The sequence below is a fragment of the Rhincodon typus genome, chromosome 9 (assembly GCF_021869965.1).
Source record: "Rhincodon typus isolate 14 chromosome 9, sRhiTyp1.1, whole genome shotgun sequence".
Taxonomy (NCBI): Eukaryota; Metazoa; Chordata; class Chondrichthyes; order Orectolobiformes; family Rhincodontidae; genus Rhincodon; species Rhincodon typus.
In genome coordinates, this window is record NC_063340.1 from 14,868,300 (window position 1) to 14,894,373 (window position 26,074).

General features: G+C 41.4%; 1 protein-coding gene across 4 annotated transcripts; it reads right to left on the reverse strand.

The window, feature by feature from the left end:
* Positions 1–4,245: 4,245 nt before the first annotated feature.
* Positions 4,246–25,797, reverse strand: rnaset2 (ribonuclease T2). Of its 4 annotated transcripts, none has more exons than XM_020527026.2 (10): positions 24,568–25,797; positions 21,775–21,882; positions 18,869–18,929; positions 16,373–16,434; positions 13,927–13,984; positions 12,627–12,691; positions 9,204–9,317; positions 7,231–7,276; positions 7,066–7,131; positions 4,246–6,626 (listed from the first exon to the last, which is right to left on the reverse strand). In XM_020527026.2, the coding sequence occupies exons 2-10, from the start codon at positions 21,864–21,866 to the stop codon at positions 6,429–6,431; spliced, it is 762 nt and encodes a 253-aa protein (XP_020382615.1). In that variant the 5' UTR covers positions 21,867–21,882; positions 24,568–25,797; the 3' UTR covers positions 4,246–6,428. The 4 variants fall into 4 exon arrangements, with proteins under 4 accessions (XP_020382615.1, XP_048457401.1, XP_048457403.1 ...); XM_048601444.1 differs by having other exon boundaries at positions 24,533–25,272; XM_048601446.1 differs by lacking the exon at positions 24,568–25,797 and adding an exon at positions 23,742–23,848.
* Positions 25,798–26,074: the final 277 nt, after the last annotated feature.

Genomic DNA, 26,074 nt, shown 5'->3' on the forward strand with positions numbered 1-26,074 from the left:
CCTCCCCCTCTCTCCCTATTTATTTCAGAACCCCCTTCCCCTCCCCCATTTCTGAAGAAGGATCTAGGCCCAAAACGTCAGCTTTCCGGCTCCTCTGATGCTGCTTGGCCTGCTATGTTCATCCAGCTCTACACCTTGTTATCTCAGATTCTCCAGCATCTGCAGTTCCTACTATCTCTCAACTCCTCCTTAGATTCAAAAATCAACTGGTGTGAGAGTATTCATAGTCCTCTCGGATGACCAATTCCTGCAATTCACTATTGAGGATTTTTTTCTACAACTGGTCCTAAATATCTGACCCTTATGGTGAAACTCTGAAACCTGGTTCTCAATTCCACAGCCATATACCCTGTTGAAATTTTTTGTTTCAGTGAGATCGCTGCTCATTCAATTAAACGCAGGTGATTAAGTACACTGAACCTGTATTCCTATCATAAGACAATTTCCATTCTGAGAATCTGTCTAGTGAAGCTTTCTTGCACTCCTCCTTGGGCAGATATTTGCTACCCTAGACAAGGAGATCAAAACTATACCAAATACTCCAACCATATTCCAACCAAGGATCTATAAAATTGCAGCAAGACTTCTTTACTCATGTTCCCAATTAATTCATAACAGACACCAGAATACTATTTATTTTTTAAATTGCTAGCTGTATTGTTTACTTAGCAATTTATATGCAAGCACATCTAATTGTCACCAAGTACAAACCTTTTCCAATCTCTGGCCGCTGAAAGAAGTCTGTCGGAAAGGAAAACTTTACGTCATGTTTCATCTGTGTTCTTGCCTGCTCATCTCTTTGCATCATCTTCATGGCTTACTTTCTCACCTCATTTTGTATTATAAATAGATAGTTACATTTCTGTCAGTTGTTCCCCCCCGCCATCATCGTTGATACAGATGATAAAATAGCTGAGCCCAAGCATTGATCCTTACTGGACACTACTTGTCACACCTAAAACAGACCTATTTATTGTTTTATTGTCTGCTAAATAATCCTTAATCCATGCTAATATCATTCCCAATTCCATGAGGTCTTCATTTTGTTAACTGCCTCCACTTGTTCCCCCTTTTATTACAATATCAAAATTAATGATGCCAACAAATTTCCTTTGTAAATCCTGCTGAATCAGCCCATTTGTGATGTGTTCTGAGTGACCTGTTAAGACCGTGCAGCAACAGGCTAACATTTTACTTACCATTCTGCTACTTTGCTGATAGATCCCAGGTATCTCTCCTTCTTTCGTTGAATAGCAGAGATGTATTTGCTATCTTCCTGTCGGCAGGAATCAATCTGAAATCTCGAAACCCAGAGGTGAAAGTGCAGCATTACTCAAGTGTTCCTTTTCCCAGGGTACCAAAACAACAGTGTAATAACACTTACTCTTGTGTGTTCTGTTCCTTTGCAAACATTGGCAATATTTCACATTGTTAATTTAGAAGCTGCATGAGGCCAATGCCACCACAAGGTGGAGCACTGCAAGTGAATGTGCAAAACAAATGTTTTTAAACTTGTATCCAGTAGCAAAGTGCCATGTATATTGTTTGGAGCCCTTGTGAGTCGCCTTCAAAGAGCTTGGGAATTCTGTACAGTCTGTTTCCGTGTTTTAACAGACACTGTTTACTTTCAGGTCATTTGCTCAGCTGATTTCTCTTCCAGACGTGCCTGTATTATCCTGCATATACCTAATCTCCGCACTTTTTTCTTTGATTCTGTTTCCAAGATCATAGAACAGTACAGCACAGTACAGGCCCCTCGGCACACGATGTTGTGCCACCCTATTATCCTACTAAGATCAGACTACTCTGCATACCCTACATTTTACTATCCTCCATGTGCCTATCCAAGAGTCGCTCAAAAGTCTCTAAGGTATCTGACTCCACTACCACTGCCGGCAGCGCATTCCGCACGCCCACCACTCTCTGTGTGAAGAACCTACCTCTGACATCTCCCCTAGACCTTCCTCCAATCACCTTAAAATTATGCCCCCTCGTAATAGTCATTTCCGCCCTGGGAAAAAGCCTCTGGCTATCCACTCTATCTATGCCTCTGATCATCTTGTACACCTCTTTCATGGCACCTGTCATCCTTCTTTGCTCCAATGAAAAAAGCCCTAGCTCCCTCAACCTTTCCTCATTCGACCTGCCCTCCAGTCCAGGCAGCATCCTGGTAAATCTCCTCTGCACCCTCTCTAAAGCTTCCACATCTTTCCTATAATGAGGCAACCAGAACTGAACACAGTATTCCAAGTGTGGTCTAACCAGAGTTTTATAGAGCTGCAGCATAACCTCGCAGCTCTTAAACTCAATTCCCCTGCCAATGAAAACCAACACACCATACACCTTCTTTACGACCCAATCAACTTTGAGCGATCTACGGATGTGGACCCCAAGATCCCGCTGTTCCTCCACACTGCCAAGAATCCTGCCATTAACTCTGGATTCTGCATTCAAATTCAACCTTCCAAAATGAATCACTTCACACTTTTCTGGGTTGAATTCCATCTGCCACTTCTTTCCCTTGCTCCGCATGCTGTCCACAACTCCACCAACCTTCATGTCATCGGCAAACTTACTAACCCACCCTTCCACTTCCTCATCCAAGTCATTTATAAAGATCACAAAGAGCAGAGATCCCAGGAAAGATTCCTGCGGAACACCACTAGTCACCGAGCTCCAGGCTGAATATTTTCCATCTACTACCACCCTCTGTCGGACAACCAGTTTTGAATCTAGACAGCCAGAGTTCCCTGAATCCCATGCCTCCTTATGTTCCTATTTAACTTGCTGGCAGCAATCTGACCATAATTAATAGTGAATCACTGCCATTTAAATCCGTAGCTTTTCAGTTATCATAGTTTTTGCTAATTTGAGTTTTAAGGCTATGTGATTTGCAACTTTGTGAAGATACATTAAACTTTTATACATGACATCGCTGCACAGAGATGTGGCTGTTTTGAATGGTAAGGTGATCTATCTCCTGTATTTCATACTCCAATCCACAATAAGTGAAGCTTGGAAATTTATCAGCTGTCTTTATCATGCATGAGTTCCACTGCTTAGGATGTTGAAGAATTATGTCACTAAAACTCCATTTTGATGGGTCAGATGGACCAACTGTCCTCAATGGCAAATAAATGAAATGATTTTCATCTTTACAGGAACTCTTTCTAACCCCTGCTAATTAAAAATGTACATTAAGAAGCTGCATTGCTTGTTTGATAGAAAGGGGTGGATTGTCACTCCCAAAATCAGATTTAATGAATTCCATAAATAATTGGTCCTGATCCATGATCCTTCAAACAAGAATAAAAGCAAGGTACTACAGATTCTAGAGATCTGAAATGAAACTGCTGCAGCAACTCTGCTGGTCTGGTAGCATCTGAGGATAAATAGTTAACCTTTTGAGTCTCTTCAGAACTGAAAGGGACAGGAACAGTTATGTTTGCAGGCTCTTGACAAAGAGGGAGGGGAAGTGAATGGAAAAGGTGGTGAGGATGCCTGGAGCAAATGAAGTGATACAGTTACAAAGGTAGTTGAAACAGATTAGCTTTGCTGAGATGCAAGAATACAAACATCACATAGTGGGGGAAGGGAGTGTAATCAGAACGGAGGACAATGTTTGTCTGAAGGAGTTTAACTCAATGTCAACTCCTGAAGGCTGTAAATTGCTTAAGAGGAACATGAGATGCTGTTCCTTCAGCTTGCATTGAGATTCATTGGAATACTGCAGCAAGTTTAGGACAGAAACATAAGCATGGCAGTAAAATGGTGTTTGAAATGTTGAATAAACGAAAGATTAGGGTCATTCCTACAAATGGAACAGAACCTCCAACTTGTACTCTGTCCACAAGATTGGTCACCACCATTTGTCTTAATCCTGCTGCAGCATTCCTTCAGAGTCTGCAGGACTTGATGCTGAATTTAACAAAGAATTTAAGGTCATTCTGCCCTTCAAGTAGGATCTCCAGACAAACACTACTGGCTTAATATGTTGATCCCTGGGAAATGGAAGCTCTAAATTTAATACTCAAAAAAAAATACATGCACTGAAAACCAGTGTGTCGGTCACCTTTTGCATCTTTAATGAAATCTGCAGCTGTTTATAGTTGAATGAAATGATGTATAAGTGTTGCTAACACCAAAGGAGTTCCAACTATATCTACTTGTTAACTGATCAGCCACTTGTAATTACTCAACATAAAAATGATCAGCAAGACATTTCAATCCAGATTTCCTGGGTGATTGTAATATAGAAATTAATTTTATTTTCTTTAAAAGATGAGTTTCTATAAACCACAATTATTGAATGATTCATATTGCACAATACAAAAACATGGGCAGAATACGAGAAAGTAACCTTGATAATAAAGGTTTATTTAGAGAATGAATAGTACTTGATTGTTATGTTTGCACGGGTTTGCTCTCGAGTTTTGAGCCTTAACACCTATGATCTATTTCTCTCCTCTCCTACCACTGGCACCTGTTTTGCTGTGGGCACCCTGACCACCTGTCCCACTTGATGCTCCCTTCTTAGTTTTTGTGCTGTTGAAAGTGATTTTTTCAAACCCATTCAGTTCTAAATAAGTTATAATGGAGTTAAAATGTTATCTTTTGCTACTTTCTCTACCACTTTCTGATTGTATTTAAATATAAAGACACAAAGACCCAAAAATAACATGGTGGATTATACAAGAGATACTCTACAGCTGCCATTTTTAGTGTATCAAATGTTTTCCAGTTTAGTAGTGCAGATGGTCTGGTCCAAAGTTATGGTATTGAACATTTCCCCCTGATGTTTCTGTCTCTACATTCACTGGAAGCAAGTTTCTCCATACTACGGCATCAGGAGCTCCTTAGCTAAGATCCATGAATGGCCCAATCTTGAACCTAGGTTCCTACAAACAAACAGAGGAAGAGCTCTTTGTAGCCCAGTGAGTTCTGTCATTATTGGATCCTGATTGATGAACTTCATTCTGATTTTTACAAAAAAAAAGTACATGAACATTTTGTAAAAAGCCACCAGAGGTTTAAAAAAAAAAGACAGGCAAGTGTCTCTTGGATATCTCTCAACTTTTTCTATTGTTCACATTTATTTGCATTTATTGCCTGCCCCTCCATTGCACTTGATGCTTGAGAGAATTTCTGCTCCTTCATCCCCTCTGTTTCTCCTTTACCAAAATCAATCTCGTAGGACTAAACATATTGATGCAAAACCTTATGATTGATTGAGATGTGCTTGGGAAAGACAAATTTTTGACTAAGGAATTATGAAGTTATCCAACTCAGTTAAAAATGCATTGTTTTAATTTAAATGAAGTCAATCATTTATTGGCTTACATATTGACAATATTTTCATGAAAATATTACGTCAATCACAAAAGCCCTCAATTTAAAGTGTCTAGAAACTGAGTGATTTTATCTCAGTCACTGCTTCAAAACAGAGCTTAGTTTAATTATTCAGTTGAAAGCTTTGAAACTAATGTTTGTTCTCCCTTATGTTTAAGAGTGGAATTATCACAATGGTGATTGATGGTTCCCAGCAAGTAATACTGAGATAGGTCCACAAACAAGTACTTTTCTTCAACGAATAAAGCGCAGATGTTGGGGGAAAAAGGCTTGCATTGGAATGGGAGATTTCAAATCTACCACAGCAGCCACACACATCATCATCTGGGAGACTTCTCTTACTATAGAACAGTACAGAGGTGGATTGAATGTGGCATCAAGTAGAGGCATATGCCCACTAACCACGAGTTGTGAGGAACCTCCAGCTACACAAGTCAGCACTGGCTCAGAGGTAGGATATCAGACCATGTCTCAGTGATCCCTGTGTGCCAATAAGCAAGGGATGTGGAGTGAAAGCTCAGGCACTCAGCCCTAGTCGAAGGTGGGCACCACATTCTCTGAACTGCTTTAGTGACCAAGAAAGCAGCTTTCAGGTCAATACATTCCTTGTCCTTTACATTAATTTATCAATGATTTTGGTTTCCTACCTATGAGAATTAGCACCACAATTAGGTATTACCCAATGTCATAAAATAAGCTGGTGACTATTGAATACACATGTTAAATCTACTTGTACGATGAGGCAAGCTTAGTTTAACTTGGCAGTAATGCAGATATGAGCTTTGGAAATCTATTTTAAAGCCATTTGTTTTAAATCCACATCCAACAACAGTGTGCTGGTGCAAGTGAAAGTGATTTTGGAAATGATTAAAATAAATGCATTGAAAATTAGAAATTCACATTCACGATTTGTCCTTTCGGAAAGCGGAGACCCACGATGCAGTGCTAGCATTGTTTCTTGATATTAAAATTTGACACAGTACTCAAATTGCCGGCTGCATTGTGTCTGATACCGAAGACTGCTGGGTGAACCTGCAGAACAGATGCCTCCGGCACTAAACTGGCATCTTCTCTCACACTCAATAGAGGTGTTCAATTGGAGGGTAATAGATTTGCTGGTCAAGCTCACACTCTGAAAAACTCAAATTGGTAGCAGACTGTTTGTTATCCTTCGTAACATTTGTGCTGGATACATCGTGTGTGCAGTTCAGCAGGTCAAAGTCTTTGGTGAAACACAGTTCAATTTGGGCCAGGATTTGAGCTGAGTTTCCCTGTGGCTGAGGAAGTGGAGGTAACAAAAAAAAGAAGAAAATGAAAACAACTAAAAATATCTGAGCATGCCTAACATGAAATTATAATTAAGCAAAAGCCTTTTCAACTGGACTGGCATGCAACTGCAGCCTCAAATCTGAAATGTAAATCATTGTTTAACCTTAATCCCAGATTTGAAGAGATTAAAATTTGCTGCGAACACTAAATAATTCCTTGCAATTCCATCAATGTAACAACCCATTACTTAACACATACAATGCATAATCACTCAACACAGTCAGTTGTCACGTTACATCAGTCTACAGTAAGGCTGGCTGGGCAAGAAATATAAAATATGAAAGAAAAACAGAAATGAAATTGAAACAAGATCAAGATCTCAGTATAACCTGAAACCGGGTTTCAGTCTGAACTATCAAGGTCAATATAACAGAAAGCATAAATTACCTTAAGGCACTGAATTTTCGGCGTAACCCCATAGACTGACACGAGGGCATTTTCAATGATCTCCAACTAAACGTGAGAATATTATAGTTAGAGATACAGCCGACTGTGTAATTCACAGCAGAAAAGCAAGGGGCTGAGAAAGGTCAAACACCAATAAGTGCTTACCGTATAATACTTGGACGATGGGAGAATATCTAACTTCTTAAGAACACTGAATAGAAAGAATGGTCAAAGGCTAGTAAATAAATTGTTGCATTAAAATAAATATCCACAAGATTTTGCAATGATAATATCATTATCCCAATGATATCCATTGGGACAACAATAGTTATCAGATCTATTCTCATCACTGAAGGACTGAGCAAATGGAGTTCTTAAGGGGAGAGATAAAAGGTGGCTGGGAAATGAGTGGAAAGGAGATGTGTGCTTGTGACAATAAGCATGCGTACAAATACAACAAATGCTAGCACAATTGGTTATACAAGGAGGCAAACAAGTGCAGTTAAGGAAATTGAGTGTAATATTGAGTTTGGTGAGTGGGAGGTTTGGTGAAGGGGGTGTGAAAAGAAGCTGTGAGTTTGTTCCCTTTTGCTTTTCAACCCTTCTGGTCCTGAAAGGATTGGCTCTTGCTCTACAACAGGGCAAGGAGCTAGCTGTTCTGAGAGTATCTGGCAAATGGTTAAGATCTATTCTATAGTATACAAATTGGTGGTACAGTTAAAAAGCAGCATAATTAAGGAATGTAATTGAATAATTAAACATAATTATGTATTGCAGAACAGATATTGTCTTCATTACCTGCAAGGGATTATGGCATGGACTTCCATGCATAACAAAAAAGTGATACCGGTTGTATGTGCTGCAGAGGAATGCGATTGGTTTATTGAGGCAAAGTGGACGAGACAATGGGAAGAATGGGATGGGGTCTGGTGGTATGTGGATCCGTGGGTAGCAAATCAGTAGATAATGAGGACTGTACATCAAGGCTACAGCTCATGAGAGCTTTTTGACACTCTTGGGAATTATTGACCATCCCTAACGGTAACCGCAAGGTGGAACAATGTATACAAGAATACAAATGTATACAAGGTATTGGATGCTTGTACTATAGGCATGGCAATAGTCACGGGTGGATTTTAATCTACAAACAAACGGAAACAAAAACAGTTCTAGGCAGTATCAGCTTAGATGAGGGTCTCACAGAAAGCCTTTGAGGTAGTTTCTCAGAGTAGCACAATCTGGCACCAACCAAAATGCACGCTATGATATAATGCTGTCTGATGAAACAGAATTAATTAATGACTACAGTGTAAAGGTGTCCCTACATAGCAGTGAACTCAATGCCATCGAAATTTACATTGTTTGAAAGGGAGAAAAATGGGGCTGGGAGTAGTGTTAAATAAGGGCAACTATGTCAGTATAAAAGCTGAACTTGCTGTAATGATCTGGAATATTAGGTTGATGGATAGACCAATGCAGCTGTAGAGGGAGATATTTAAGAGGATCTCTCAGATTATATATATGCCTGCCATTACAAAATATTCTAAAAAGGAGGACCCACAGTTAACTAAAGAAGTTAGGGAAAGCAAACTTGAGTAAAAAGCATATAACTGCACAATTATGAGTGGCAGGTCAGAATATAAAGAACAAAGAATGACCAAAAAGTGAATCAAGAGAAAAAACTTTCCACATATGAAAAAGTATGAGACTCAGCCAGTTAGCAAGACTATCTACAGGTATTTGATAAGAATAAAAAAAAAACTGTGTTGATCGTCTAGAGAGTGAAAATGGAAAGTTAATGGCAGATAAAATGAACAAACATGTTGTTTTGGTATCCTGCCTCAGAAAATGGTGGAAGCAGGATTATTAAATACTTCCAAGGCAGAGGCAGATAGATTGTTGTTAGGCAAAAGAATCAAAGGTTATCAAGAATACACGGTAACATGGAATTGGATACAAACATCAGACACTACCTTAAGGCTCTTGTGGATTTTTTCCCCTTGGCTTTGGACATGTTGAAGGATTGACGGAAAAAACCTTAAAAAATTCCACTTGGGCCTGCTTTAAAAGCAATCGCAAGGGTTTGGCTAAGAGTCTGAAATCAATTTAAAGTGGGGATGAAGAGCAGACGTGGTTACCTGTTCAGGTTGATTTTATGGTATAGGTCCAGTGCTTTGCTGAAATACTTGTTCTGGGTGTCCAGAGATTGCAACGTAGCTGCACATGTTCCGTGTTTCTGCCACTCGTGTTTCCTGTACGGAGAGGTGGATGTGGTTAATGGGAGCAACCTTTCACCATCTTTACAGCCCAGGCTACATTCTACATTGCTGACAGATTTCCTTACTCTTCCAATGTTGCTTATTCAGCTTGTGCCAAGATCCGACTGCACAGCTACCTCTCTTCTTTCAAGACTCTCCTTAAAACTCACCCCCTTTTGACCTGACTTCTGAGTGCCCCACCTAAAATCTCCTCCCCCCGTCTTGATACCCATGTCCAAGTAAAGTTCTAAGGAGCGTTTTGGGATTTTATTTTTGAGTTAAGGTGCTGCATAAATGAAGCAGATATTCACCAAGACCAGAGAATTTCCTTCGAGTGTGGGCCTGAACAGTGACGGCTTCATCCTTGTGTGTAAACTGAATTCCCTCCCAACTAGAGGGCCATGGCCATTGCAATAGTAATGGAGACAGAAACTCAAGCTGATAACATCCACTAAGCCCACAGGAGTGAAATGCCCCCTTCCTCTTCACTGGCCTGGTGGGGTACAGTCGACCAAACTGCATGCTATACTAGACTCTATATTGTCTAAACATAACAGGATTAATTAGTGACTACAGTGTAAATGCACCCTGGGTAGCAGTGAACTCAATGTCATTGACTTTTACATTCAGTTTGAAAGGGAGTAAAATGGGTCTAAGACTAGTGTTTCAAACTTAAATAAGGGCAACTGTGTCAGTATAAGATCTGAACTTCCGTAATGCACTAAGTTAATAGATAGACCAATGCAGATGTAGAGGGAGCTATTTAAGGGGATCTCTCAGATATATGCCTGCTATTACAAAACATCCCAAAAGGAGGACCCACAATTCAGAGCTAACTAAAGAAGTTAGGAAAAGCATCAAATCTCAGTCGTCATTCAGCATGAGGGAACAACTTCAGGACACTTCCATATCCATAGGGATCAGTAGCACTTGAAGGGTAACTCCCAAGTTGGGGAAAGAACAATCCACTTTCATGGTCTTTGGACATGTTTCTATTTCCTCAGCTTTGTCAGAGCTGGTCAAATCCTGCAGACACATCTAGGAGAACTACTAATTCTTCAGCCTGCTTAGCTGGCTCTGTGCGACCTACCAGTATGAAACCATAGCCCCGAAGAACACAAGGGACAAAGGATATCAGCATTGCAATCAGAGGGAGCAACAGGAGTTTACAACAAATGAAGCTTTTGTCTTTCCTGTGGCAGTGATGAGATAAAGTGAAGACTACATGGAAGAGCTAACGATGAAGAAAAGTTAAACAATGAGCAACCAGTCCTGTGACTTGCGACAGTGACTGGGGGTGTGTGCAGATATCATATGATCTCAAATGGAATTAGATGTTAGAATGAGATTCTGTCCCAGAAACTTAATTCTTCATGAGATGTGGGCATTGCTGGCAAGGCCAGCATTTATCATCAATCCCCAATTACCCTTGCTCAGACATTTCAGAGGGCAGTCTCAAGTGTAGACAGGACAGAGTGAGGATGGCCGATTTCCTTCCCTTCAGGATGGGTTTTAAGAGTCAAATCAATGATAATTTAATTGTCACCATCAACGGAGAGGAGCTTTCCATTCCATTTTCTTTCTTTTATAAAATGAATAGAATTTAAATTCTACCAGCTTCCATAGCAGGATTCAAACCAACGCCACCAGAACATTGGCTGGTCCAGTAGATATGACCACTAGGACCACCAACTGCTCTTGTTGATGAATCCAGGGACCCTTCCTAAAAAAAAAAGGGAATTATTTTGGCAAAGACGAAATAACCTGTTACAATCCCCGTAGAAATCAGTAATTTTTTTTAAAAGAAATTTTAACTTGTAGTGACTGGCAAGAAGGATCACGTGAACCAGGATTTCAATTTTCAGAATTCTGCTGTAACAAACACCAATTCTGGTCACCCTGTTATAGGAAGAATATTATTAAGCTGGAGAGGGTTCAGAAAAGATTTACCAAAATGTTGCTGGGAATGGAGGGTTTGAGCAAAAAGGAGAGGCTGGATAGGCTGGGACTTCTTTTTTCACTGCAGTGTAGGAGGTTGAGGGGTGACCTTATAGAGGTTTACAAAATTATGAGGGGGCATGGATAAGGTGAATAGCAGGTGTCTTTTCCCTAGGGTGGGGGATTTCAAGACTATTTTGGTATCCTGCCTCGGGAAATGGTGGAAGCAGGATTATTAAATACTTCCAAGGCAGAGGCAGATAGATTGTTGTTAGGCAAAAGAATCAAAGGTTATCAAGAATATTTTTAAGGTTAAGATGAGAAAGATTTTTTTAAAAATATAAAGAGACATGAGGGACAATTTTTTTTTAAACAAACAGTGGTTTGTGTGTGGAACTGAACTTCCAGAGGAAGTGGCAGGTGCAGGTACAGTTACAATGTTTAAAAGACATTTAGACAAGTACTTGAACAAGCTATGGACCAAATGCAGGCAGGTGGAACTAGTTCAGGATTTTGGTCGGCCGGGTCTGGTTGGACTGAGGAGTCCGTTTCCGTGCTGTATGACTCTGTGACTAAAAGCAGCATTGACTAAACACTATTTCAACAGGCAACTTGCTGCTACAAGAAGTATTTCCCAGATAACATAACTCAAAATCTCCTTCCATGGTTACGGCTTACTCCGTTCCTCAGGCTGAGGCTTGATTCTCCAGGAAACAGAGCAAAGCTACTCTCAGCTCCTCTGCCCTGTTTCATGCTGGGTAGCCAACTTAGGATAAGGGTACGAATTGTGGATTCTGACCTCAAGACAAAGATTGGCAAATATCTCAGCTTCATCACAAACATGGCCTCTCCAATCCGAACGATTCTAGAAACGATAGAGCACATTTTAGCTTCTGGCTGTCCACAGATGTTGAAGACATGACTGACCATCCACCCACAGAGCGATGGCAGTAGCAGTGGTGGTCCAAACCTCAAATGGAGAGATTTCACTGACCAGGCCCTTGGTTTGCAGCTTGAATCCAAGAAACTCTGCAGGTGCACTTATCTGTGGCTTTGTGATTAATGCACCTTTGAACCACATATGCTCCAAGTACTTGAATGTCCTTTACTTTTTGGAAGTGCAAAAAAACCTGTTTGTCAAGGGGTAAGTTAGAATAAAACTGAACAGAGGTTGTATTCAATTGCCAATGGGGATGCTGACACCTGACAATGCAGCACTCCCTCGATACTGCATCGTATGCTCTTGCACAGAACGCAAGATAACTGACAGAAGCTAGTGTTAAATGTCCACTTGTGACTATTTTCCTATTGGCTGAGAATAACAGAAGGTCCATTGAATAATGGAGCATTTACAAAGAGGCATACCAGAGCCGAGTACTGTTGGGATGAAGCACATCAGGCCACCACAGTTTTAATTCAGATAAAATGTCCTGCAGGAAAAGAAGAGAACCATCAGGAGTTGTAACCATAGCTATCACCCTTCAGACTGAAAGTGCAGTGAGACCTGGAGTGCACTTGACTCAGACATGGATTATGAACAGCAGGACCTTAATCTTAAATATTCCTTCCATCACCAAAGTCAAAGTCAGTCAGTACCCCCACTGCCCGGGTTCAACGTGAACTGGCACTGTGGAGAGCAGAGATTGGACTCTGCTCCCTGCAGGTCTAGTCAAACTAAATGCAGCAGAACCTGTACTGGCAGGTGGTGACCATGAGGGTCAGCAGCTGGAACAGTCAAATGGCCACTTGCTGATAAAACATATCTTAGGTGGGAGGAGGGCTTATGGGAAAGGGCAACAGATAGATCAAGCACTTCTCAGCCCAGTGTAACTCAGGCTTCACTCCATGTACATACTGTAAATAGTCTCCTGCTTAACCTTCATTTCCCTTTGATTTGTAGCGACCTGATGTCAATGGAATAATGAATTCCTGCTCATGATCTTTGAGCCTTCTGTGTTTTCAAAACTGCCATTACATGATCATACAATGTAGCTGCTCATCTATTTCCCCGCGCGCCCCCCGCCCGCAAGAGAAACCAACTTTAGTGAACTCTCTCAAACATTTCAAAGAAATGTCTTCATGCCAAGACTGAAGCTATCACAAGGTTTGTTTTGTTTCAGTGAATACAGGCCATCCTTCGCTCTTACAATAGACAGCCCTGAACAATGATATACTCCAAAATCATGATTTAGCATCAATGAGCAGCGATTTCACTTACATATGATCATTAGAAACAGAGGTAGGCTTTGTAGCCCCTTTGCCAATTAGCAAGGAGCAAACAGGTCTTGAAAGAAAACAGAATGAGATTACCTCTACCAAGGCCTCTCCGTGTTACCAGGTCTTACCTCAAGTTCAGATTCAGGCTATGATTAACCATATAACTGCAACGTTAGTGAAAGCAAAATCACTACTCACCAACACTTGAGCTTTGTATAAAATTAAAGTTGAAAAGGTTATTTAAATGTTAAAACCTGCAGATATCAGAACTCCATGTAATGGCAAAATGATATAGGTTACATTACATGTACTTCAATTAAAGTATAAACCCCAGTTTATTATTTCATTTTGCACATCACATTGCTTAAAAATAAATGGCAACATGCCCAAGTAAACATTTGGAGGGCCCAGTGTACGAACACCAACGTAAATGAAGCTAAATACTCACCATTACATTTTGGATTTCAAAATGCCAGGAGTTGTTGCACATCTCATCTCTTTTGGGCCTATTAAAAAAAACACAAGTTGAGTATTATCAGATCAGCCACGATCATAGAATCTATACATTTTGGAAACAGGCCCTTCAGCCCAACAAGTCCACACTGACCCTCAGAGCATCCCACCCAGAACCCATCCCTCTTTAACTCCCCTAATCTACATATCCCTGAACACTACGGGCAATTTAGCATGGCCAATCCACCTAACCTGCACATCTTTGGACTGTAGGAGGAAACCAGAACATCCTGAGGAAACCCACGCAGACACGGGGAAAACGTGCAAACTCCACATAGACAGTCGCCGGAGGGTGGAATTGAACCTGGGTCCCTGGCGCTGTGAGGCAGCAGTGCTAACCACTGAGCCATCATACTGCCCTCTTACTGAATGGCAGAGTACACTTGACGGGCTGAATGGCCTACTTCTGGTCCTACATCTTATCGTCAGAATAGTTTTGCGCAATCAGGTCCTGTTTTATTTTGAGCAAGCTTGTTCTTTTTAACATTAAGATTGTTCTGAAATCAAAGCAGGAAATAAAGAGCAGTAAAGGCAAGTTAACGTTTCACCTATAAATTTATATAAAATCTGAAATTTCTGACACTTGGAAGGTATGTTAATTTCTCCCAAATTGAGGAGGGACAAGGAGAGAAAGAAGGGGCAAAAAAGAGAAAAATAAAATCAGTGTGCGAGCATTCTGTAGCTGCTTGAGAAACAAAAGGAGGAGACAAAAAAAAAGAAAAAAAAACGTGAAAAGGAGAGAAAAGGAGGGAGAAAAAGGAGAGAGAGAAAAGAAGAGTCAGAGATAAAATTTTAAAAAGTACATGAAAAATCTCCCAAAACACCTCTGAAACAACAAGTTACTTTCAGTTGTTGCCACCTTGTTGGGTCGAGGCAGCACATTTTGCCTGCGCTTCCATATGCGTCTCATTTTAAAGGCCGGAAATTCAATTTGCAGCCTCCATCTCGCACAGTAATCTGCCTCCTCCATCTGGAGCAAAGTTGATGTTAATTGAAAAACTGGTGCTCATGTGGATGAAGGTAACATGTGGAATTCCTCAATCCAAACTATCTGCAGCAGGAGAGGAAAAAAATCCTCCAATTTCCCTTGCAATCAGGTTTATAAAAATAAAGGGCATGAATAGGGTGAATAGCCAAGGTCTTTTCCCCAGGGTAAGGGAGTCCAAAACTAGACGGCATAGGTTTAAGGTGAGAGAGGAAAGATTTAAAAGGAATCTGAGGGGCAACTTTTTCCACAGAGTGTGGTGCACGTATGGAAAGAGCTGCCAGAGGAAGTGGTGGAGGCTGGTACAATTACATCATTTAAAAGGCTTCTGGATGGGTACCTGAATAGGAAGAGTTTAAAGGGAAATGGGCCAAATGGGTCTAGATTAATTTATGATATCTGGTTGGCATGGACGAGTTGGATTGAAGAGGCTGTATCCTGCAAAATATTTAATTTCTTGTTTCAATTGAATTTTGCTGCAGTGCTAAAAATCTCTCAAAACGGACTAGTGCAAGTTATTGCATGCATTGATTAGTGGATTTCTTAAGGATGGAACTGAGTCTGGGAGATCAAGTAACGACGTTTGATAGGAGTTGGCTAAGCAATGACCCACTGTGCACACATTTAAGGAACAGGGTGTTTTTCAGAAGCTGTTCAGGATGCGGGCAATTTGTTATTCATCCTCAGCTGATCAACTGACTTATTGTGCAATTAAAGTAACTCACGAGGGCACTCCAATAGGTTAACAAGGCAGTACATGACTGGAGTCACGTGTCAACTCAAACCGATAGGATAGCTGATTCCCTCCCCTCACAGACAACCATGAGACAAGCTTATTAATAGCAATCTGCTTTTCCTCCTCGTTCTTTTCCCTTCCCTTGACTAGATTTTACAGAATTTAATTTCCTGAGCTTGCAACCAACCTTGGGGTCCCTGACCTGTGGACAGTCACGCCCTGGGAAGTGACCGGGGGAGAAAAAAAGGTGGAAATTCTTTGTGGTAAAGGAACTAAGACCCAATTCTTTTCTTTATTCCTTCGCGGGATGTGGGCTTCGCTGGCTGGGCCCATCCCTAATAGCTTTGAACTGAGCGGCTTGCTCAGGGGCTGAGCCGAGGGCGTGGAAAAGATTGCCCAGCGTTATTCAAAAGGAAAAGCAAATGGGGTTTTCCACATTGCTCTCTCAAACGCCACCAGCAAGAAACAGAATTGTTGGTAACTCATCTCATTTGCTGTTTGTAGGGTCTTGCTGAGTGCAAAAGGCCTACAAACCAACAGTGACTACATGCCAGAATTCAGTGATGGTGGAGTACTTTATAGACATAATAAAATATGACATAGATGGTGAACAGGAATTTCACTATTTGTAATAGGATATGAATCTAGATGTTTGCTTACCAAAGTCCATGAACTGTCCAGTAATCAATATTTTGAGGAACTTTGCATGTTTCACTCACCATCTGAGACAGAAAAAGACATATGACTTCTCAGAAAATTTAGGGTTATTTCAAAGTCAACTCCACTGTAGAGTTTAGTCCTGGAAAACTATCATACACTGAAGGTCCCTTTACAAAATGGTAACACAATTACTGTGACCTCATCCCCAACAAAACCAACTCCCCTCTCAAAGGGGCTGTTTGTCAAAACTCAAATAAGAACAAACTACTTAAATGTGGGCAAGACCGTGTTGGCATAGTGCCAACATCAAGCAGTTATCATGTTGTTAGATAAGGCTCTCCTTCTGGAGGACACTTGGGAGTGGAAACAATATCAGTAAGTAGCAACTTTACTTTGCCCAAGGTCATGGGGTCAAACAATTCTTCAACTAATCAGAACCACTCACTGGGTGCATGTGATCAATCACATCAAAGGCTAGAACAGGTGGAACTAACCTCACAACTTTGCAAAGGCTCTCTGCCTCATTCCCTGTCATTAAAAACCTCCCAGGAACCAATCTCAAATCATAATTTCTGCTCTTCTTCACAACATCCATTTCTCTCCCTCAATTCTCAGCCTTTGCTCCTCTCTGTGAATCACTTATCAAAATACAAATTAGATGTTGGAGTAGGCCATTCAGCCCCTCAAGCCTGTTCTGCCATCTAATAAGATCACCTCAAACCCGCATTCCCACAAGCCCTTGATAAAGGGTAATCAGGTTCTTCACAAAGATTGGTATGAATCACTTAAAGTGACCTAAAAGAAAATCTCAAAGTATTTTACCGTAAGGGCGAGGAGTCCTTTTTTTGTTTAAAAAAAAACTGATTTCTGTTGGCAAATCGCTCTGTTCCATTCAGAAATGAGAACTTCCCTCAGTAACGTTCTGAGCTGTTCTGTCCCTTGCTCCCCTAGTGCTATTGACTCTTCTGGTTCCACGAATGTCCGACTAACACCTGGCTACCTCAGAAACTAGCCCAGGCCAGTCAACAGTCAAGCGTGAGCCTTAACAGCAAATGGCTGAAACGTACCCGAGTCCGGGAGAAACTGCAAGCTGCATGCACCATGATCTCTTGCTCACTTCGGACAGGAGTCATTGGTTCAATTATCCCTCCCCTAAACCCTTAGGTACCAACATCAACTACAGCAGTTTCCCTTTTAACCTGATCTAAAACAGTGATTGGAGCCAGGCCACTCCTGGTCTCTTTGTCTTGGTTGGTCATTGACATCCAATTTGTTTTGAAATATTTTCAAAATTTAGAAGTCACGTGCTGTAAGTGCTTAGACATATAATCATAGAACATACAGAGTGAAGCAAGGAATCGCACACAGTAACAGGAGCAGAAATAGGTCTTTCAGCCCATTGAGTCTGCTCCATCATTTAATGAGATTGTGGCTGATCTGATAATCCTCAACTCCACTTTTCTGACATTTCCCATAATCCTTGATGCCCTCACTGATTAAAAATCTGCCTATCATATTCGTTAATATACTGAATGACCCAGACTTCACAGCTTTCTGCAGTAAAGACTTCCACAGAATCACTACCCCCTGGAGAATAAAATTTCTTCTTATCGCTGCCTTAACTGGGCAACTCCTTATTCTGAGATTACACCCTATAGTCCTAAACACTCGCACAAGAGGAAAACCACCTCTCTGTACCTATCCAGCCGAGCCCATTCTTTAATTAATGGAATGTGGGTGTCGCTCAGCATTCACAGATCAGCTCTAATTACCCAGAGGGCAGTTAAGAGTCAACTACATTGCTGTGGGTCTGGAGTCACAGACCAGATTGCTGTAAAATCCTATCTGAATCACAATCAACAATGTTTACATGGTCAACATCGGGTTAGCTTTTTATTCAAATCCAATTTCACTACCTGACATGGTGGGATTCCAACACATGTCCCCACAACATTAACTTGGGAATTCTGGATTACTAGTCCAACGACATTACCTCCAGGCCAATGCCTCCCTTGGAATGAGAATCTTGTATGTTTCAATAAGGTCTCCTCCCATGACTCCAATGAATACAATCCCAACTTACTCAACTTTTCCTCAGGAAAATCCCTCCAGAACCAGAATCAACCTACTAAATGTTCCCTGGACTGCATAGATTCACATTATGCAATTTACAGCAAAAACACAAAGACTGACTTGTAGTAACGCATGGAGCTTTGATGAGGAAATATTGTACAATTCTACAATATATTGTACAATTCTAATTGCAATTGATCATTCAGCTGATTCATACATAAATAAGTTTTGCACTGACTCAAACAGATTCAAGTAATATATGCAAGAACTAGATTAAAAGTAGGCAGAATAAAATGAAATAAAACGATAATCAACAAACTTTGCAGATCTTTGAATTATAGAACACTTTTTTAAAAACAAAAAATTTCTAATTCAAGCAAAAGAGGGAGAAGTAAAATCATTAAACGCCACACACAGACTCACCAAACACACAGTCTGAGGCCAATGTTGAGACAAAATGAGTCTGTTCCATGGGTGATTTTTACTACAAGAGAACAAAAACTATAGTTAGCATATATTTTCATCAGTTAACATGCCTTAACTTCTTATTGGTGATCTGAAATTTTGCTGAATGTCCATAGCTGATGTGAATTGCACATCAAATTATTCACAGGATACACCACTCTTGTGACAATGGACTGCGCAGATAACATTCAATCCTTTTGTCAAGATCAAACTTAGCATGAGGATGGGAAGCAGAACTTAGGTGCTCAATTGATCTTCAGGAAGGGGAAGAGGAGGCTGTGTGAAGCAACGTTCCCGTTCCTCATTATTCAACAACCTGTGCTGCAAGCTGAATCTGTGTAAAAGATAATGGTATGCTGACCCCACCGCTGAATAGCTAGTTATCACTCACCATCTGAGATCAAGAATGGCCAACTATCAGAGGGTTGCCGTCCCTGAAAGATTCACAGACCAACACAGAAGCCCAGGCTTCAGGAATTGAGAGCAGGAATGACGTGATGAGACTAGAATGAATGACTTTTTAAAATCCCCATGCAATATACTTGCTTATTCAAAAACAGAAATAGTTGGAGAAACTCAGCAGGCTTGGCAGCATCTGCTTTCTCTCCACAGAGAGAACATTTCGGGTCTATCTACTGTCCTTCAGAACTAATTGCAGCTAGAACAATATTGATACATATGCCAAAGATTTTGTGTGCGCGCGCATGTCTGTAAAGAGGTGGAGGAGGAGTAAGTGATAGGTGGAGCTCAGAAAGTGAGAACAGCAGATGCAGAAACAAAAGAATGGATAATTGTGAGCCTGGGTGAAAGAAAAGCAGTTAGTGGGGACCAACATGGGTGGAAATGGGTTGGCTATGGTGGAAGCAGCCCATGGGATGACAAGGCTTGGTGTGTGGGGGAAGGACATGGAAGAAGACAAGAGGATCAGAAAAACCTCGTGACAATGTGAAAATCAATGGAAGATATGCGGGTTTTAACCCAGCAATTCAGACAAAAGATTCAATATACAATTGAGCTTTATGTATTATGGGGAACATGTAAGGTTATAAGGGCATGTCATTATAACAGGTTTCCTCCTTGAGAAAGTGTATCAAGGCTATCGTACAAAGATACCCCAGGCTGCAATGGAGGACAAATGCTGAGCTGATCACACACCAATGTACAAGGCTTTGCTTACAGTCACTTGAGATTAAAGTAAGGGGTAGCTCTGTGCAAGTTTATATGTGGAGATTTTTATAAGTTATTAATTCATGGGACGTGGGTGTCATGGCTGGACCATCAGTTATTGCCCATCCCCTTAGTTACCCTTGAGAAGTGGTAATGAGCTGCCTCTGGAACCACTGCAATCCATGTGCTGTCGGTTGACCCACAATGCCATTAGGGAAGGAGTTCCAGGATTTTGACCCAGCAACACTGTAGGAACGGTGATATATTTCCAAGTCAGGATGGTGAGTTGCTTGGAGGTGAACTGGCAGGTTCTCTGCTGCCCTGTCCTTCTATTTGGTAGTGGTCATGAGCTGCCTAAGGAGCCTTGATGAATTTCTGCAATGCATCTTGTAGATGGTACACATTGCAATTTTTGCAAGGCAATACCGTCAGGTGGTCACTTTTAGTTTCATTTCTGAAAGGAAATTATAGAAATCTTTGTCTCAAGTTGTTAGCCCTCGTGTCAGAATTCAATTGTTTGACAAAGCCTGCATTTTCCAGTGTCACTCACTCACCTGGATAATGGTAATGATAATGTTTTCCCATTTTCCCTTATTCCTCCTTTTCCTTCATCCCACCTACCTAACCCATTGTTAAATGCTGATATCGTTTCTGTTTCAATCACTAACATTGGTTGTGAAGTCTACAGCCACACAAATCCTGTGTACTAAAATGTCTCTCCAGTTCTCTATCCTATGTCTCTGGCATTTCATGGTATATTTACATCTGATCTTGCTTAAGCGCTTCAAAGAGCACAGTTGTTGCACTGAAACTCACATCATCCCTCAGTTGATCTGAAACTGTTTGGCAAGCCCCATGGTTTATTGCTGCTGAAAGTAAAGTGTTACAAGATATGGTCCTTGACTTCAAAGTTTTGAACCTCTGCTTGCAGCTGCTGAAGTGAATTCATGGGGTCATGAGAGTGATTTGCTCAGTTTCAGACAATTCACCCGGTAGCGAGGCAGTGCAAAACCACTTTGTGACTGAAACCACAAACCAAGAACAGAACTGCTCAGTTCCAGTTCCAAGGTTGTGCTTTCAAAATACGACTTGCAAAACTACAGATAAATTATCTGGAGCAAAGCTAACAGCTGGATGAGGGCGAAGTAGTAATTCGTAGAATTCTATAACCGTGTAACCATTCATCTTATCATGCCTAAGCCAGCTCTTTGAGAAAGGAATTCCCTCTCTTCCCCCACAGCCCTGCAAATTTCCTTTCCAATTTTTTTTTAATATATTTCAAGAGACTCCTGAAAAGACTACACATAGAGGTCTATGAATTCCAAATCCTTACAACTCATTGTGTAACAATATGTTTCCTCATCCTCCCTGTTGCCTAACTAGTATTTTATAAATATTTATCATGACTTTCTCAGAATACAATAAAAAGTCAAGGATCCTGCATTTTTTTTTCCAAATCATACAGCTGATCAACTTTTCCTAACACCTCCCATGTTTTAGGTTTCTAACTCCCCTTCCACCCTACCCTAGGTTTCACTGTTCACTATTGTACCAAAAATCCATACTGTCACACACTGATTCTAACAGACACCTCAAATTCCTTTCTGAAGAGGGAGGGTGTCCAACACTAGCCATTTCCAGTAACATCAAGATTGGAACTTTTGGCAACACTTTGCCACATGCCGTTTCACACTCACCAATCAGATGTCTCAAGAAGAACCATGGCAATAATCAGAAGCCAGACAAACGTGCACTTCCTCTGATTTTCTCTGTCTTTGCGATAAGCCATTTCACGTCAACTTGCCCTGCAAGCAAACAGATACAACTATTAGGGCTGTTCAATGCTTCATTATTCATTATGTTCTTGCAACCAAATGTTAGAGTTCTAGGTACAAATTCAACAAAAAGACCTCACAACAAGAAGCAGAGGATGTTGCAAGGTAGATTCAATGGAAACTTTAGTGCAGTGCCCAAGTGGCTATTACAAGGGACATTAACCTAGTGGTTCTGATCCTGGACTAGTAACTCAGAGGTCACGAGTATAATTCACACTGTGGCAAGTTGTGAAATTGAAGTCATTTAAAAAAGACTCATGACCTGGAGGCAGGAAAGAACGGTCATGACAACTATAGGGTTCTGTGGAGCATTCCTTTCACAAACAGAGACACACACAAACAAAACAAACTGTCTATCGAGTCTGAGCACATGGAACAATTTGTGACAAAGCTTTCCAGGAAAAGTTCCTTTTACTTAACAATATCAGCGTGAAAATTCAAATAAGTATCTGACAGCATCATTGCACTAATCCCAGTTTACACATGAGCATGTGCTTTAACTGTATACTTTACATATATGTACTTTATAAACTTTATATCTGACTTTCAACTCAAGGAATCAGACAGACACCAGCAAGTGCTACCTTGACACAGCTCCAATCGACAAAACAAATTGTTCTTGAGATGGAAACAGAAATTGCTGGAGAAACTTAGCAGTTCTTGATTGCAGCAGAATCCTTTTATGGCACCTTTAATTGCCAGGAAAAGACCTGGGTGTTAAATTGACACAACATTAACGTTCTATAAAAGGTGTCTCCTTGATGCAAAATGTCCAATGACTTGTTGAGTTCTTTGTCTAAACCATGGAGTTAAAACATATCCTTACGTTATCCAAATTCTATCAAACACCCTCATTCCCAGATGGTGTCAATAATATTTCCCGAAATCACTGTGGGCCTGAAGACATGGTGATTTATAAGGAATAAAAATATGTTCCTGCCCTGGTCTCAATTGCTATTTTACTTTGACCTTGCAAAAAAGTTACCAGCACATGTGTTTTGGTCAGCAGCAACTGAAACATGCAATATTTGTAATCGTACAATTGTGAAAACCCAATATTTTTTATCAATGTCCTTCAGGGAGAGGACCTGCTGTCCTTACTTGGTTTGTGATTCCAGTCCATCACTAAGTCTTAATCTCAGGGAAACTTGGTCTGGGCAGTAAATATTGGTTATTTCAGCAAGTTCAGTCTGTTTAACTGAGAAAGGAGTATGAAGCCAGGCTGAAACTTTTCCCTAACTAGAGGCCAGCCACGACAAAGAGAATGAACCTATTCCAAAGCCTCAGCTCGCTTATATGAAAATCTCTAACTCTCTTGTCAGACATACATCTAATTGGGGCTTGAGGGTAGTTCAACGTACAGTGCTCACTGTACTGAAGTGCTACCCTGCTCTTCTTGTGGAGAAACGACAAACAGACTGGGCTGAACGACCTCATTCTGTGCTGTGACCATTCTGAGATTCTTCAGAACTGTGGGGTGGAATCTTTTACTTCCAGTTGAGGGGTCTCAGTTTAACGTCTCATCTGAAAGACTTCACTGCGGACCTCCCTCCGTACTGCTTCTGTCAACACTGGTCTAGACTCTATCTGATTAAACTCTGACTCTCAGGCCAGCGAGGATGAAAATACAAATAGGAATCTCCATTGCTCCTGAATAACTGCTGGAGACATATTTTTACAAGAAAAATGGATGTAAAATTTAATTGGCCACAAAATTTGCATTAAACGAGAAATACAAATTTAACCGTACTGGATAGAAATTTGTGAAATTGAGTGCCACTAGCCTGGGAGAAAGGGAGGAACCAACGTTCTTTACAACATTGATGTACCTGTACTTGTGGATGGTACTTGTAAATTGTTGATTGGGCGAGAAATGGCGGATTCCTGGGTCAGGACGAGGATGCCTAACCACTAGATAAACTCGAGTAGACCATCGTATTTCCAATTCCCATTATCCCGGTTCGCCTTCAGGCACGGGCTAACCCGCAATTTGCTAAAGAAAAGCTGACTCGGGAAACAATGCGCAAACTCGTGAAACGGAGCGTGGCTGCACCCAGTCACACACTGTTGCAAGTTCAAACATATTTGTTGCCTGTGTGGTGCAACCAGAACAGTTCCCAAATCAAAACCAGTGGAAGCAAACATGAAAACAACATTTCTGCTCCACACACAATGGGAATGGTACAGGCATAAAACTTGCCACGAACACACACACGCGTAAAAGTACAGCCCAACAGAAGAAAGCCAGATCACAGATTTTTACTTTTTTTTTTAAAAGCCTCTGTTGCTGTCTCTGCCTCGGTTTGAGGTGTGTTAAATCTTGTATTTGTGAAGCTGGACTGCCCCAGTTATTGGACTGGTGGAGGTAGCGCAGAGTGCGGACCCTTTTAGGGATACTGCGTTCCGAGAAGTCGCCCCCCCCATCATCTACTGTCCTCGGGGTGGGGGAGAATAAACAGGACACGCCGCTCTCTGACCTACCTACCTATCCGCTCTCAACATCCCCTCTCCCGACCCTCATTAGGGTTTCCCAGTTGGAGTCCCCGCTCGCCCCCTCCAAAACATTCTGTTTGTGATACCGTCAGCTTTCCATACACTGTATCTGGCATATGCTACTCACCCGCCCCCTCTCTTTAGCAACAAAGAGTCACTTACTCCGTCTGCTCGCATCAGCCAGGTCCAGTCGTTGTAATGTAACATTCAGGCGGAACCAATGCCTGATGGCCGACTTCAAGACTCACTGGGTGGGGCCTCAGACTCATACTGATTGGTGTCAAGAGACTTTGACCCTCCCGGGGTTTACACAATCGTCACCGTTCAATTCTGCACCAGCTCTCTAAGCGTTTTAACTCATTGCACATCTCCTGCCTTTTCCCCGTAAACCCTACACGTTGTTTCTATTCCAATAATCTTCCAATGCCTCAGTTGAACCCGAAGACTGGCTACTGCTGAGTTGCAGACTGTATTGGGTAATGGAAATGCACAGCTAACCAACTGCTTCTGAAGTTCTTAAAGTTATTTTTTGTGTTACATTTCGTCCTGAGTCCTTTTATTTGCACCATCACTCAGACTGCCCATTTCCACACGAACATGATTTCATCCTTGTCTCAGCTCACCTGTTGCTGTAAATATTCACTGGTGTATTTGTTAGCTCCGTGTATAACTATTCCAACACCCTCCTAGATTCTATCTTCCCCAAACTTTAGATCATCCAAAGTGGCTCTGACCTCCATAATCATGAAGTGCTTTGAGAGGCTGGTCATGGCTCATATCAACTCTAGCCTTCCAGACTGCCTCGATCCCCAGCAATTTGCCTACCGGCAAAACAGGACCATAGCAGACATAATTTCCCTAGCCCTACTCTCATCCCTGGAACATTTAGATAGCACAGACACCTACGTCAGGCTCCTATTCATCAACAGCAGCTCCACCTTCAACACCATAATCCCTCACAGACTAATCTCAAAACTCTGAGACCTAGGTCTTGGCTCCGCCCTCTGCAACTGGATCCTCAGCTTCCTGACCCACAGACTGCAATCAGTGAAGATAGACAACACCATCTCTTCTGTGACAATCCTCAACATTGGCACCCTGCAGGAATATGTTCTCAGCCCCCTACTGCACACCCACAACTGTGTAGCCAAATTCTGCACGCATGCCATCTATAAGTTTGCTGACGACACCACCGTGGCAGGCTGGATATCAAACAATGATGAGCCAGAATACATGAAGGGGATAGAATGCTTGGTGTCGTGGTGTAATGATAACCTTTCAATATTAGTAAAACAAAAGAATTGATCACTGACTTCAAGAAAAAAGGAGGAGGACACACCCCTACCTACATCAATGGAGCCGAGATGGAGAGGGTCGAATGTCAAGTTCCTAGGAGTGATGATAACCAACAATCTGTCCTGGTCCTACCACGTAGATGCGATGGTCAAGAAATCACAGCAACGCCTCTTCTTCCTCAATAAAACCGAAAGGACTGCAGATGCTGTAAATCAGGAACAAAAACAAAGTTGCTGGAAAAGCCCAGCAGGTCTGGCAGCATCTGTGAAGGAAAAAACAGTGTTAACGTTTCGGGTCCAGTGACCCTTCCTCAGAACTCAGTTCTAACGAAGGGTCACCGGACCCGAAACGTTAACTCTGTTTTTTCCTTCAC

What these genes read in the sequence shown, in the direction of transcription:
- rnaset2 (XM_020527026.2), bottom strand. Translation starts at nt 21,866, where the DNA reads ATGGCTTATCGCAAAGACAGAGAAAATCAGAGGAAGTGCACGTTTGTC. An exon ending in GGCCTCAGACTGTGTGTTTG is followed by an intron (nt 16,435 to 18,868) that starts GTGAGTCTGTGT and finishes TTTCTGTCTCAG; the next exon opens with ATGGTGAGTGAAACATGCAA. An exon ending in CATCGTCCAAGTATTATACG is followed by an intron (nt 7,132 to 7,230) that starts GTAAGCACTTAT and finishes TCTCACGTTTAG; the next exon opens with TTGGAGATCATTGAAAATGC.